Source organism: Andrena cerasifolii, chromosome 5, assembly GCF_050908995.1.
Source record: "Andrena cerasifolii isolate SP2316 chromosome 5, iyAndCera1_principal, whole genome shotgun sequence".
NCBI classification, from domain to species: domain Eukaryota; kingdom Metazoa; phylum Arthropoda; class Insecta; order Hymenoptera; family Andrenidae; genus Andrena; species Andrena cerasifolii.
The window spans coordinates 10,245,478-10,261,758 of NC_135122.1; the positions used below are offsets into that span (position 1 = coordinate 10,245,478).

General features: G+C 47.0%; 1 protein-coding gene across 2 annotated transcripts in view; it reads left to right on the forward strand.

Moving 5' to 3' along the window:
* LOC143369475 (LIM and SH3 domain protein F42H10.3-like) overlaps nucleotides 1-16,281 on the forward strand; it is a 28,845-nt gene that overhangs the window by 6,413 nt on the left and 6,151 nt on the right. The window contains exons 2-4 of one of the 2 annotated variants that reach the window (XM_076813493.1): nucleotides 1,826-1,920; nucleotides 13,579-13,850; nucleotides 14,701-14,904. In XM_076813493.1, the coding sequence (XP_076669608.1) occupies nucleotides 1,826-1,920; nucleotides 13,579-13,850; nucleotides 14,701-14,904 (571 nt within the window). The remainder of the gene's footprint in view (nucleotides 1-1,825; nucleotides 1,921-13,578; nucleotides 13,851-14,700; nucleotides 14,905-16,281) is intronic. The other variant, XM_076813494.1, reaches the window with a different exon arrangement.

Consider the following 16,281-nt stretch of genomic DNA (forward strand, 5'->3'; position numbering starts at 1 on the left):
AAGAGTGAAACGCGTGGCGATGCTACCGAACAAATTGCACTGCGAGAAGAAACGTCTCTCTGATGGAGACACGTATAATTGCAAGCCGACCTCGAATCGAACGCACTATTTTTCCCCCGGCGACTAACTGTTCCTCGAGATCATTCGAAAGTGGGACCACGGTAATTACCGCTAATCGCGGCTAACTAATTGCAAGTAAATTGAAGCGACGAGGTCCACGTGCCTCGGCCCGACGGCGTGGACACGTGGATCGAAGGGAACGACGTGAGCTGTTCGCGGCGCGATCAGCATTGCCAGCACGATACAAATAAGGTACCGTTGCATTCGCTCTGCGTTGCATTCCGGCCGTCCCAAGTCCCGACTCACGGATTGACACTGACGACCTGCATCGTCTAGAAATCGAGACGTGCCGCGGCTGCGAATGCTCTTGGCAATGCTCGAAGTGGTACAGTAGTGCGCAGTCCTTTTTCTTCTATTCACGAAATCGCCAAGGATATCTCTCTCTCTCTCTGTGCCAATGCAGCGATGCAACCACTGACCCACTCGATTATCCTTTACCCTTCCACGGCTTCTCAAACACCGCTGCTCGGTCTAATTAACCGCGCAGTTGATTAACGATCGCGATCGCTTCCCCGTTAATCACCGTAACCGCGTAGCGACCGTTAGCTAACTCCGGCTTTTCGAGACGATCGTTAACGCCGATCGCGGCCCCGCCTCTCAGTTTCCGGCCGCTATTCGCCGGCTTCTGCAATTGCGTCGCCTCTGGGAGCGAACCAGTCCCACCGTGTGAACGACCGGGTTGTTTCTTTTCGGGATAATTGCAAAGTCCCCGGCCGAAGTTTCCCAAGAGTCGTCTGGAGTGGAAAGGATCGCTCGGTCGGTTATCTGAAAGCTGCTCGAAGAAAGTGGGGCCGCCCCGCGTTAGAGCGAAGCGTAATTCGTTGCGTAGCACGCGGGGGAGCGCAGTTTCGCCGGAAAATTGCGCGATAAGAGACGACGACGGTCGTGTCCCCGCGAGACAAACAACTCGCGAGACGAGGCGCTGCGAATAATTATAACCCTTTGTTGACCGCGATCGCGGTTGACTCACAATGGTCATGACTCATTTCTCTCTTTCCGGGTGCCGGGGAGGAGGCCTTCGCCAGGCGTTCTGCTTAAGATCCGCGACCTTATTCGACGTCTCGCAGCAGCCTTGCCATTTATCGGCGTGCAAACGGCCTTCTGTTATCCCTGGGCTGCTCGACGATGTAACGCGCGTCGACGTATCGGTCGCTCCGTGCAGCAAAATTAATTGGACTCCTAATCGGCGCGACTGCGAAGCACAGAGGATGGTGAAAGCCTCCAAGGCCCTAGGCAAGCTCCTCGCGGTTGGGCTTGGACGTTCGACGACCCTGAGGATTAGAAAGAAACGGGAGCCACGCTTTTCACCCACTGACCACTCGGCTATCTTATCAAAGAGTCATCAAACGACTGTACTTCTCTTAACTCGTATAAGGTGGGTCAGAGTGCGTCGTCATTGCCACGCGATGAACTCTCGATACGATATGCAGCGCTGGAAGACTTTGAGATGCACGACTAGATGCTAACGATCAGCAACTGGATGGCAAAGGTCGTTCGTGTTAGATCCTTTTGTGTAACCAGGGCGAAGTTTGGCGAATCTTTCCACTAGTGAATGTAGGGATCTCTGGGTAGAATTTACTCAATTGGCCAAAACTTCGCCAAGTCCGTCTAGTTGACTCATTTCGGGGGGAACTTCTACCTTGCAGATATCTAGTCAAGCACAGTGATTCTCGAAGTAATTAATTTCGCACCTTGATTGTTTCAGACATGGCACAAACAGTGCTTCAAGTGCCAAGGTTGCGGAATGATCCTGAACATGCGGACGTACAAGGGTTTCAACAAGCAGCCATACTGCGAGGCGTAAGTAACACAATTTTCCCTTCTCGCCCTCCCTCCCCCACATTTGCATTAAAATCGAAATGAAATCGGGCACAGTTGAAACACACGCTCTAAACTCCGCTTTAGCAGCTCTAGCCTTTCGTTAGAACTCCACTGAAACTCAATCTGGACCTTACGCGTCGCTAAGCGTGTCCTATTAGAAATGAAAGCATCAACGCCGTCTATTCGCTGTCTAACGCGTCGCAGGAATGTAACACTGAATAACGCGCGAGTCGAAGAGACAAGACGCGCGTTTGGAGGCGTTCTGCCAGCCGCCAAGAGTCTCGATTCCTTGCGAGAGTCGCCGCGGCTGTTCCGAGCCGGTATTGCGAATCTTTTGGTAGTTAAACGCATGCCGGGCGTGTCGACGCAGCGAAAGCGAGCGGTCCTGCGGTCAGGATAATATATGGCTGTCGTTCCTTTCCAACGGAGATCCTCTTTTTAGCGTGGCTCCTTTTAGACGGCCGCGTCCTTGTCGTGGTCCACGGTAGCTCGAGCCAACGGTCACGTTTCCAATAAGGATTCAGGTGAAAGGATCCGAAAGTACCGCACTGTCGAAACAAAGTATCTGCCTCGCAGCAATGATGCGATCTCGTCCCCTCTTGCCCCATTTACCGTGATAACGTTAACTCTTATTCGAGTTGGAAAAATTGCTCCCGTTTCGATACGACTGTGGCCAGCCGCGGATTTGGGTACAGGCTAAATAGGCTGCTCTGCTACCTAGGGCGGAAAATTTTGGGAAGCGACCAATTTTCGGAAGTGATCAATTTTGGGGAGCGACAAATTTTAGGAAGCGATAAATTTGGGGGAGCGATACATTTGGGGAAGCGATAAATTTTCGGCAGCATCAAATTTTTGGGAGCATCAAATTTTTGGGAGCATCAAATTTTGAGGAGTTGCAAATTTTGAAGAGAAGTAAATTTTGGGGAGTGGTAAATTTTTAGGAAGCGATAAATTTTGGGGAGTGGCAAATTTTCGGGAGAGCGACAAAATTTTGGGGAGCGTTAAATTTTAGAAGTGGAAATTTTTAGGGGGAGCCGCAAATTTTGCAGAGCGTTAAATTTTTGGGAGCATCAAACTTTTAGAAGCGGTAAATTTTGAGGAACGTTAAATTTTTGGGGCGCATCAAATTTTAGGTAGCGGCAAATTTGGGAAGCAACACATTTTGAGCGAAAAGAATTGGAATTTAAACATCGCGGTTTGAGACATCTTTAAAAACAATTCCCTTTTCATGTAGCGAATTAGCAACGACTGATACGTGTTTTAAATTATAATATTTGATGATATTTCGCGGAAAGGGCGGCAGACGGTTGTTAACCTAGGGTGCGCCAAATCTTCAAATCCGCCCCTGACTGTGGCTATTCATTCTAAAGATTTCTAAACCCTCGCGTAGTTTCCCTATTCACGGAATATAATCAGACAGCTTTAACTATCTGCGCAAGGTAGCCTCGAGGATAGATATGAATTTCTGGTCGCAAGATTGTATAACGCAACAGTTGCCGTGATTTAGCGTTAAGTAGCTTCAGATGTCGGGCGCACAACGTTCCCTTTGCCTCCGTCGCTAATTCGCTGCACATGCGGGGATAATTAGGGCCCTCGAGTGGCCGCGAAAGGTAACGTGTTCTAATAACGACCCGCTGCCCGATAGAATATTAATGAGAACCGCTCCGCAGATCTTATCTTATCTGCTGATTAACGAGGGATCATTATACGCGATACACGAGACTATCCGGCGAGTGGTTATCAGCTTCGCCGTTTTTGCCGCGCCAAAAGTGCACGTAATATTAAAGGATAATTATTACGGGGACGTTATTAGGCGAAGTTATTAGCATCCTTGTCACGCGACAATTCTCTAAACGCTGTTTATAACGGCATGGCAAAATTTCTGTCTCCTTTACATTTAATCGACGCACGCCTACTCAAACTGTAAGTACACTTCTCTTGTAGGTATTCTATTTCCAATTCGCGTCCCTCGACTTGATCGCTCGTCAGACGATTCATTGAAATTGATTTCAAGCTCTGCTCAATTTCGGAGTCCCTGACGTACATGAACGAGTACTCGTACAAGGAGAAGGCCGAGGAAGGAGCGTGCGAGATCTAACGCTTCTTCGTGATGACTTCCCCACACCACTAGCATCGCGATTTCCTAAGTACCTACCCTAGAATGCAGCCAAGTCCCTTTTATCCCCCATTACACGTTCGAGCACGGAGAGCCGTTCCCCCGTTTGCCGACAACTTAATTCACCATCGAGAATAACCGACGCGTCGCGTTGCTCGCGCAAAGGAAGCTATCGGTACGCAGCGTTTTACCGTAAAGCGAACCGGTGACTCGCAAACTATTCAGACCGAGCATCTGCGATGACGAAATCTCTCCGCCGCGTTCCGAATCTGCGTTACTCCGCTCGAAGCAGTCTTTCCTGCCGCATAATTCGCTGCGTAGCCACCGGCGATCCACTCGAATCGCGGGCAGAAGAAGGGAGCGTTTAAACTCACGCAGATCCTCTTCGCAAAACTGGTGCCAGTCGGTTCAAGTAGTTTCCAACGCTTCCAATTGGGGAAGGTACCGAATAATCGACCAGAGCAACGAATGAAAATCAACGCTTCCTTTATTCAACCATTTCGAACAATTCATATTCATACAATTCCGGGACCACGCGACAGCGGTACGCGAAACCAGGCGTGCAACAGCCAAATGTGCCTCGTACTCGACGATGCCAGTGCATGTGCCGGGAACGCGTGTCGAATCAGACGATGGGCCGAATAAGCAAAACAGAACACGTGTGAGTCGTGAGATTCATTCATTCGTCTGGTAGCTTCCCCTGCCTGCTCCTTCCGCCCCTCGCCTTCATTTCCCTTGCCTCTTTATCCTCCCCCTTTCTCTCGCGTCTGTCCATCGTTCATTTAATTTTTATAAGCCCGTATGTATGAGCAACGAGGCGGTGCACGTCGCGCGATAGATTGACCTGCTTCGTCAGCGTCGCTGCCACTTGAGGACCGACGAAAACTGTGCAAGTAAAGCACAGGGTGAAGATCAATTGGTGGTTCGACTTGGAAAGGGGTGATTCTTAAAGAAACAAGTCCGGAGTGAGGAAGAGATTCATTTTCGTAGAAATTTAAGCTCGAAATGGTATAGTAGCTCTGATCGTGAGCTGCAGAATTGATAGTAGATATACCTGGTGTAGAATTCTTCATCTGGACTTTCCCAATCGTCGTGCTCCTCGTGGTTTAATTTCCAGTTAATTCTGCTTCTTGCAGAGCTTACTCGACGACCCGCGGACAGCAAATGAAGCGAATCGTTCTTTTTTTCCGCCCAGATGCCGTTTTCCCACGTCGTTGACCCGCGAAAACAATTCGAATTAAGCGAAAACGGTTCACCGTCAGGGATGTACTGTTGTTCGTGAACGTGCTCGAACGCTTGTTCCGGGTTGTGCGTCGAGGGACGTGCGCTGAATTAAGCATACTTTGGCCTATGTTTAAAGGTAACACGTGTTCGGCTGGTTCGCCTCCTTCGTTCCTCTTCTGCGCAGTTGCACGAACAGCCTCGAGAGCAGTACGCAATCGGGCGATCCGCATTCCCGTTTTAGGGAAAATAGGATGCAAGTGCAGTTGCAGATAAAGTTGCAGCTACTCTATAAAGTGGATAGTTCGCAGGAATGAGTAGGAAAGAAATTGCAGTAGTAAATAATCGAAACAACAATTTAAAGATAAAATAGCGGAGCCCACATATAGCAATAATATTCTGGTGTATGTATTTCGAACGTCACATCGTCGCATCTAATTAAGAAGTTCCTCCCCTTCTCCAGCTTCCGTTTCATTTCCACGTCCACAGACGGTCTATCATCGCGTCTCCGTGAAATTTTAATAAATCCCGCGAATGATGTCATCCCCCAGCGGATCGTCATCGGTTCACCACGAATGAGTCACTTCCCCTCGCCTCGTTCTTCTCTATTTAGAAGTGCCTCGCAACGCGGCCGGCTGCGTAACGCGTGCGGTTCACCTCAAACGCTCCTAATCGTTTCGCTAATCGCGAATCATTACGCGTGTACCGTTCCCCCCCACCAGTTTCTCCAGCTGCACCCCCGACGTCTCCACTCGTGAGAACGAAATTTCAAGTTGCCCGGGTCGTTGAATCCCTTCTCGATTTTTCTGTCCTACCTCCTCTCGTTTCTCGCCTTTAGCAGACACTTCTGTGGACAGCGGCTCGGGCAAAAATGTCACGATTAGCGTAATAAGACACGGCTGGGGGGCCGAGAACAAAGTGCAAAGCGGGGAAACCTGAGAAGCGTAAAATGGTGGTCGTTACACGTTTACGCGAGCCTTTTCTGTGCGATTTCGCGCGGTTTTCGCGGGAAAGTGATTCAAGCTGGTCTCTTTCGTTCCAAGCTCTTCCACAAATTCAACGACTCGGGGTAAGGTGAATGTCCCAATTTCGGCTGATTTAAGAGGTAACTCGTCACGAAGAGGGTGTAAAAAATTTGTTCGCGATCAAAGTTTGCAGAGTAATTGATTAATTCTTTAATAATAAATCAACCAATTCAAAATCTATTTAAGAAAGGTATTTCAAGATGTTTAACTATTAGTAATTTATAAATTAAATGTATAATCCTGTAAATGTCCGTATTTCTGCTCATGAAAAATAGCTTAGAATTATTTTGTTGCAACTATAGTGCAAACGTAACGCATATGATAATAAGAAAAATACGAAATGATCAGAAACGGGGGCATGAGCAGAAATTGGGACATTCACCTTGCCTAGAATAGAATATTCATTCTTTAAAGTCCCGAAGTAACGAAAAAATCGAAATTTCTGAATGCGCTCACGCAGGTTGATCGTCGCTCGGAATAAAGTAAAGTGATAAGGGAGACAGACACTTCTACCGATATCGTCGCTATCATATTCTATCGGGCGTGAAGCGTTCGGCACCAAGGCCTTCTCAAGGTTCCTTGACTCGTCATCAAACCGATCGTCCGAAAAACCTGATGTAACGCTAGAAGAGCTGTATTACACCTCCGTTCACGTTAACTGTTGCTAGGAACGGGCGATTCGAATGTAACGGTGATTTCTCGAAGCCTTCTCCTCCTCGCTCTTAGCCGGACAGCAAGAAATGTCCCAAGGGGGAAGGAAAGCCGTTCGCGAAGTCAAGTGGTTCACGTGAGAACCGCTCGGCCGGGGAAAAAGGGCCGGAAGCATCAGGGCCCGTCTGTCGCGATGCAGTTTTAACTTGGAGCAATTTAACAGCTAGTAGTAAAAGGGGTGGCCAGCGTAGCGTGACCCGACAGAGCTCAGCCACGGTGAACCGACCTTGTCCCACAATGCACCTACGAACCCCACCATACAGAGCCGAGCGATGGGGCTCTCCGTCGGTCCTGTGTAATTTTACAACCCTCTGTCACGCGCGTTACACTCTCCGTCTGCGCTCCACGCGGCGGATTGCACGTTACGCTTTTAACGAGGATGCTGTACGGAGCGGGCAGTGGCCATTCTCTGTAGACCATTCGAAACGTTAAGGTCGATTTATCCTGGCCATTGGACTGCAAAGAATTTGTTGGAAATTACTCCACAGAGGTAGAAAATTAATGTCACACTATAAACACAACTATGGTTTATTATATGAACAATGCACAGTGTATCCACGTACTAGTGTTATTTTATAAAGTATAAAGGTTTACAAGAAATAAGAACTTAAATTGACGAGTCAGAACACCATATGCAAGGCGTGGTTACATTTCTTAGAGTGACTACGGTCGTCACTTTACGTTTCGGCCAAGACCCTTCGCCCTACCCCTTTTTTCCTAGTTTGGGGAAACGCAGCCCCTTAAGACTAAATACCCTTACGGTGAGAATCGTTGAACTCCAACAGAATTCATTTTCGACCGGCTCAAAGACACCTCCTTTAACCTGAATCGCTCGAACGATCGCTACTTTGGATTTCGATCGCGCAGGTCCCGTTTTAGGCGACTGTTCCTCTTGGCGTTGGACGTTTTAATTCGCGAATCGATTCGTGTCCCCGCGGCGCGGATCAGCGGGAAAAAGGCAAGAATCTCGTTTCGGCCTTCGCTGGAATTCGAGTAATGCGGCCGAAGTAAGGTTTCGTTCCCGTCGGTCAGGACGACGCTGCGAGTTCCGAAGCCGTTCGCGCGACTTAACCGCAGTAACGGAATCCAATAAAACCAGTCGCGGAAAATTTCTCCGCTGGAAGACGTGATTGGAAAAAGGAGACCTTGCGGTCGCTCTCCGCGCAGCCAACGATACCTGTTTCTGTTACGCGCGCCTATAATTACACGATTTTGCAATCGATTCCCGGGACTCCTTTTATTGCCTTTCATTAAACACCAAATATCTTGTTGCCCTTGCGACAAATTTATTAGCTGGGAATCGTCTTAAGTGAAACTCGATTCTTACGTAGACCGTTGTAGGAATCTCGAGAAACAATTGCAATATTGAAAAATGTGTGGGTTCTTTGAAAATCTGGTTATTTTCCAATTTTGTCTGATAACTCGGGAGCTGTTAAATAATTTTTTTTTACCAAATGCTAGATTTAATTAAAAGAAGTAACTTTTGTCTTGAAACTTTTTTTCTATCTCTCACATTACGGGCATCATGATCTGAAAATGATCTTAATGAAGCGATGGAGAAGGTAAAAGTAAAACAACGGGAGTTAATGAAAATAGCTGAGTTTATAATATGTACACCTTCAAGGACGCTATGAAGGCACCTACAAACAGGAAAGTCTAAAAAGAAAAGAAAAGGAAATGGATTCTTGAAAAAAAAAGGAATATTTTTGAAAATGATATTCAATATTGTTCAATTTTTGAAAATTTTATTCCATATTGTTCTAATTTTGTTAATAATATCTTTTATAATATATATTCTATAACGTTTTGTTAAAAATAATAAAAAGTAATTATTTATGTCGAGACGTTTTGTCACATAGGTGGGGCGTTTTACCTGACGACTGTGTTACAAAACGCCCCACGTAAGGTTCAGGAGAATGATTATTCGCGGTTATTTCCTGTTACGTTTTCTTCACAATTCTGGCGTAGTTATGTAGAGTAATGAACACTTAATGTGTTTACACAAAAAGTTTAAAGAATTATTAAAAAATATTGGTTTTATAAATCTTTCTTTAAAAGTGGGACGTATCGCATAGTTTTGCCCTATGGAAAAGTGCATTCGTTAGTGCAGCTCGCGCGGCATCTGCATCGTAGTCTTCCTAGCGCGAGGTGCTCTGCGCACTTAGATATGGGATGTCGGAGCGGGAGCATCAGCGAACAGTATCGCTGCGTATCGATTCCAAACGGTGCCGCTTTCTCGTCGCGACGATAACCAGGTGCAGCTGCACTATCTCCGGCAGTGCATTGGTTACGAGCTGCACGCATATACGCGCGCGCCGCACGATTCGATAAATCACGCGTACGCTATCGGCGCCTTGTAAACACCTTGTAAGCCAAGGAAGCTTTGGTCCACGAGCATACGATACGTTCTATCGCGAACAGATAATAGGAACGATATATTTGCAGAAGAAAGTTGTAGCTCTGTATCGCTCAGAGAGAGAGAGAGAGAGAGAGAGAAGCTTCCAGAGATGATTGAGAATGATTGTACATTGAAAAAATGGAAAGTGATTTGATTACCTCTCATTGAATTTCCATCTGCTCGTTTTGCCAGACACGCGTCACATGTAAAACCGCATATGAATGCAACGACAGTTCAAGTGTACCTATCCGCGTGACAGAACGCGGGCGGAGTGACTACCAGCGCACTGATTAGTCATTGCGTTACAACGCGCGAATAAATGTATTCAGTCGTTTTATGAATCACCCGGTCGGTTCACGGCGATCCCTACGCTCGATCCCGCGGACATTCCTATTTGCCTCGATCCTGAATGCGATACACCGGTGCCATTAATCTCCAACCCTCTGCAAATTCGTTCACCTAATCCGTCATCTTTCTGTATAGCAGGGTTTGAAAAAGTTCTGGGACTCTTATTTTTAAAAAAATTCTGTTAGAACTTATATGTTTCATTTAAGAAAATATCTGTTCCTTTGGAATTTTTATTGAAAGAAATATTACCTTCCGGTTTTCGAATTTTACAAATTCACAAATAAAAGTCGGTTCTTAAAAACCGGCGAACCCTAGTTCCAGAACTCTTTCGAACCCTGCTATCGACTTCAATCTAAATGAAAGAGATGATCGCGCGAGGTCCAGAATCCTCCCCCTATATCCCCCGTAGCTTCCCACAGCTTTCCAAAGCTCCGCAGATATTCACCTGGACCGATTTAATCGCGACACCCGATAATCAGCCCGGGTACAGAGAACAATACAGCAATATCTCGCGCCTGGCGCGTTCGCTAAATGTCACGAGTGTCGTGAGACGCATCGACGCCTGCATCTCGCGGTTGCAGCCCCGGTGTTCGAGGAGCAAATTGAAAAGCGCCTGCGATCGCCGCGGGAAACGGTCTGCCTGCGTTAGCAGCTCGCGATGTAGAACACCGTCGCCGCGCTCCGCGAGGCGGGCGCGACAAAAGGCCCCGAACTGTGCTCGCACCTATTATTCGTACACGGCGTAACGACGCGTTGCGTAACTCCGCCGGCACAATTACCGAGGGTAGACGACGTTTATGCCTACCGTATATGGGAAACAGACTCGTGACACAAATCTCGATTACGCTCTCCGCACGAAGCTGCTTCTCGCCGCGCCTTCGCGCCGCTACGTCGTCCGCGCTGACCCTCTCGCAGCGGGCTTGCCGATACGCGCTTTGATCTGCTTCAAACGCGCTGCTCTTCATCTTGATACTAACCCCCAATCGATTGAATCGAGAGGCTTGTTCCGTGAAACTATTCTATCCATCCACGTCGAGAGATATCTCAGGTCTCCCTCGTCGCGACGCAGCCACGCTTGTCCCCCACTGTGCCCTTCCCCTATTTTCTCCGCCCCGTTGCTTACTTTCCTTTTCACTTTGACTCTGATTACGGGTAATTGAATAGTCGCCGTAACTGCCGCGGGACAATTGCAGGAACTCCTATCCATCGGCCGTCTGTCAGAATCTATTCACTTTGTGATAGATTTCGAATTCCCCGTCACGCGCGCTGAATTTTCAAACGAATCTTCTCACGCGCGCCGTCGGACAGCACAATTAACTGGCAATCGCCGGCGGCTCTGCTCAGTTCTCTCCTAGTTTATGCGCATTGATTACGATTATCGCGTCGTCTCACCGTTTGCACCCCCTAATTAACATGCTCCCCGCTAACGACCTTATAATTCTCCCATTCTGCCTCGATACACCGCGGCTCGTGTACGCGGCCGGCTGCGATCGAGGCTCGCTTTTATTTCCTCGTCGCCGGACGGACAGGAATTACGGTGCAGAACGTCGAAACTCTACACGTCGGGAGACAGGAGACCTTGCGTCGAATTAACGCCCGTGCCTCTTGTTACGCATCTTTTCCGTAGGACGTGTAGTAATTTACATCGTGTCAATTAATTAGAAAATTAGAATTGAACGCAGAGGAACAGTGGGTAAGAGTCGGTGCTGGATTAACCAATGAGCAAAATAAGCACGTGCTTAGGGCGTCGCAAGAAAGGGGGAAGCATAGAAATTTTCTGAATTTTCAAATCTTTAAACTTTTGTTGGAAACACTTTTTAGTCGAATTATCGAAAATTGCGTAAGAAATCGTGCATCGCGTTGAAGCGATCACCCTGTATAAGGGGGCCTGAAAATCTTTTAAGCGCTCAGGGCCTCTGAATGCTTTAATCCGGCCCTGGTGAGAATGATACAGAAGATAGTAGGCAAGGCTTGCACCCGGAATATTTATTTCGTGGTATTCTTTTGAAGATGCAAAGCATAATAGGTAATATCGAAAGCAATGTTCCCGGCGCAAAGAGAACCACCGTTTCGCTTCAGCGTGCCACTTCTCGACCTTCCCTCCATTCTCTTCTCCGCGGTATCACTATCAACACGGCTTCGCAAAGGATGTTCCCGATAGCGGGCAGCGTCGTTGACCGCTTGTCGTTCAACTCGAAACTCTTATTCACCGCGATTTCCACATTTTCTCCGCGGAGGAAGTGACAATTAGGACGGGAGCGGGCATTTCCACGTGGGATCGCGAGGTTGGATAAAAGCAGCGATCGCTATCTGCGCGGTGTGCTCCAAGGGGCTGTAAATTAAACTTCAACGTCATTTCGTGGGGCGCGTCGACGCGCAAAGATGTCGGGATAGGGAAATTCGACGCGTAATTAAATTTACATTTCGAGGATCGTCCGGACATCGGTACCAAAGGAAGCTCGATCGATTAGCTGCGCGTGATGCAATTAATCGCGCCGCTGGGATCTAGACGAGCGTGTTCCAAAGAGAATCTGGCTCGAATGCCAGCGCACGAGTGTAAACGAATCGTAGGATAATTAGCGTTTCATTGAACACCGTGTTCTGATATGGCGATTAGCAATTATGCACTTTGTACACTCCTCCTTTGGCAGGAACTTGACGGCACATTTGGTCTTTTACACTGCTCAGATTGGGGAATAATTTAGGAGGATAAATTTAAGGGGTCTCCCTACTTTGACGGCCTGAAAAGGAGATATTCGGGAGTATATTTACGAGAAAGCCTGAAATTATATTAATTGAAAACTTTATGCCTATATTTGTACATATTTAGGTAATATTTAAAAAAAATTAATTAAAAAAAACTAAAAAAAATTAAAACTCTATTTGAAGCACTATAACTCCGGATATAACCACTATTTTTGCATACAATTTTTTTTTCTGCATATTCTCTAAAGATTGACAAATAAAGTCACAAAGCTGGAAGTAAATATATTTAATGGTTTTGTTTTAAATAATTCCCAAATTTTTGCACACAAACAATGATGGTGCGCTACGAAAATCCGGTGACTTCTTAATTTTTTTTATGAAAGTCTCGAATTTTTACGGACCATATCAGAAGTTTGCGCCGAAATGACACATGTTCTACACATCCTGTAATTTTTCCCAAGTCGATTTGAACCTCAATTCGCTCGCAATCAGAAAAAAAACGAAGAGAAGCATTTAAAGTTTCTGGGCAAAGGCGACGCTATAGGTTGCCGCTTGACGTTTTTAGCTGCCGAATCTACAATTTTGCGAATTTTACTATAAATCAAGCGGCATTTTATTGAGAAAAGATAGTACTTTCGGAAAATGCAATAAAAAATCGATTTTTCGACTGCCTAGTCCCCTTAATGAAACAGTTCGTGTTACTTACCTTAAACAGACTAGGTATTCATTCTCAATTGAACACTTCTATCCACCAAGTCCTGCTACGCGTTCAATAAACTTCGCGTCAAGATTGCCAAGCAGTAGCAAAGGAGAAGCAATTAATTCGCCAGAGCCAGCCTAGCGAGTCAGTCTACCAATCATTGAATCTCAAGTGTCATCGAATGAAATTGACTTTGGCTCTCTATAAACACGATACGTAGCTGGTAGACCGAATGCTCAGCATGACGGCGAAAAGAGGCGTACCTTGAACTCCATTAATCTTCCCTAAGCCTCCAATTACCCGCGCTTTAATTAATCGCCGATGCATTAAACGCGCCGTGACCATCGATTTCTCCTACGATAAAGTTTCGCCGAGCGGTGCCGATAATCCGTCGGGGACGGTCCTGTTGCAGACACATACCAAAGGCGAAAGCCACCACGATGGCGGAGACGCCGGAGCTGAAGCGGATCGCGGAGAACACGAAGATCCAGAGCAACGTCAAGTATCACGCCGAGTTCGAGAAGGCGAAGGGTAAGTTCACCCAGGTGGCCGACGACCCGGAGACGCTGCGGATCAAGCAGAACAGCAAGATCATCTCGAACGTGGCGTACCACGGCGAGCTCCAGAAGAAGGCGATCATGGAGCAGAAGAGGACGATGACCGGCGAGAACGGCGAACAAATCGGTGAGTAGAGTCGCCCCCGTTTTACTTCTCTTACCACCGACCAGCTCGCCCTCGCCGTGAAACCGCATTCTTTGTCGTTTAAATGTTTGCAATCCATCCCCGGTGGCTTGGTGAACGGGGAGAACCATTCGGACGCCGATTCTACCGCGCACCGACGACTAATCAACGCGTCCACTCTTCCGCCGTTCAGAGGACTATGGGAAGTAGCTTAACGAGACTACGCGCAAACGCTTAATTCTGCTTCTCCCTCGAGTGGACTTTTGCCGCGGCGCAGCGTGGCGAGGATCGCGATACGAGCGACAATAGAAAGTCTGAAAGTTAATGTGTCTCGTTAATGTGCCTGTGAAGTTTACTTTTCTCGAAATAGAAATCTGGTGCGAAGGATGCGTCGGAGTATCTGGACCGACTTTCTCAGAAGGAATCGCCTTTGATCACGATCCTCGGCGCAGGCTGCGTAATTCCATCGTGGATTAACGACACTGCGTCGGAACGCCAACCCCTGTTGTAATCACACGCAAGCTATTGTTTTATCGTGGCTCTCAGCTTGGCACGCTTCGAATGATTTAACGATTTAATCCCTTGTGACGCTAATACGTTTGGAGCACATTTCTGTACTGACTGCAACTGAATTTTAGTTCGATTACCCCGTTAGTAACCGTAGATAGAGTAGTAAAGGTTCTTTCCACCTGCCCAGTATTACGTCTCCCCGGACCCCTTCTATCCGTTTAGAGTAGCCTGTTTTCGGGAGAGGATCGCCCTCGAGTATCTACTGTTTAATAGCCATTTAGCTCTGGGCGTAGATCGTTGTTGAAAGCGTATACAGTGGCAGCTTGTGATTTGTTGGATTTAGAGTACGTAGAGTACACGGACGGTACGATTGCGCCCGCATCGGGCGTGAACGCGAATCCGCCCGCGACGAGAAGCGCGAGCTCGCCGGTGCAAAGGACACCAGGTAGGATCGCCGATTACGATCCCCTTAGCGAGGCGCGGCCGAGCCCTTATTCCGCCAGACAAGCGGCCACCACTGTGATTTATACGAGCGACAAGGGACCAGGTAAGTTGCAGAACGATTTCGCGCGTTAAACGTTGAATGCGTCGCTCGCGTTCGAGGAGGTCGTCACCGAGATCCCGCGGATCGTAGGTAGGAGTGGGACCGATCGCGGCTGACTTTCTGTTCGTCGCGCGATGATCGGTGTACGCGCTCTTTATGGTTGAAGGGGTAGAGAAGATTTAGAGACCTACTTCGTTGTTTCGAAGGAAATGTTTATTTCTTTGTCAAGGTTTTCGATATAGTAATAAATTTTCAGATGAGAATGACATTTCCTTTGGAAAAACGAAATTCAAATCTAAACCCGTCGTACACCTCCAGCCGAGAAGAGTATACAGTACAATATAGCACAATATTACCACCATACTATGCTCACCTCGATATCATACAACTTTTGTAAGAAACACCCCCTTCTATTGTTTAAACTAAGGAAGATATGCAAGGTGGAGAGAGTTATAGACCGCTGTCTATAGCTTTCCCCCGTTTAAGGGGTCTCCCTAGTGTGACGGTTTGAAAAGAAGGTGGTATTTAGGGATTTTTTAAAGAAAAAACATTAAATTATGTTAATTAAAAACTTTATCTTCATACTTGTAGATATTTGGACAACATTTAAAAAAAAATTCAAAATGCAGCAGTAGCTTTGAGTTACAGGCCAATAACCAGAGCGCTTAAGGGGGTAGACACGGGTAATGCAGCGCGCTGTATACCGACACAATCTGGCCCGAAACATGGGTTCGGGATTTTTCGATTTTCGTCCTTATATGAGCAGATTTGGGGCTGGGCGAGGTTTCATTCGAAAGAGGAAGGTTCAATGCAGAGCGCTCTGCTCATGGTTCAACGAGATTGTGTTGATATGTAATGATATCAGTGTCCAAAGTAAAGCAAAAGTCGACAAAATATACCCGCAGAATCCAAGCATTTTTAGGTCACTAAAAGAGTTTTGTGACTCAAACGGTGAGCAGAGCGCTCCGCATTGAATCTTCTTCTTTCGAATGAGACATCTCCCAGGCCTAAATTTCGAAGCTGAAATTTAGTATACCTCTTTCCACTTCGTGTTCTCCTGATATATTGGCCAAAATCTGGCGAAAATTTTCAGAATGCACAAAATTGAGCTTTGTAACAGGAGAACATGCCGTCGAAAGAGATGGCACAAAGTAACGTCTCCGGAGAGCAAATCAAAGAGCGAGAAGTGGCGCAGATGTTTCGAGACAGTAACTGTTCTGAAATTTAGTATACCTCTTTCCACTTCATGTTCTCCTGATATATTGGCCAAAATCTGGCGAAAATTTTCAGAATGCACAAAATTGGGCTTTGTAACAGGAGAACATGATGTCGAAAGAGGTGGCACTAAGTAACGTCTTCGGAGAGAGAATCGAGGATGCC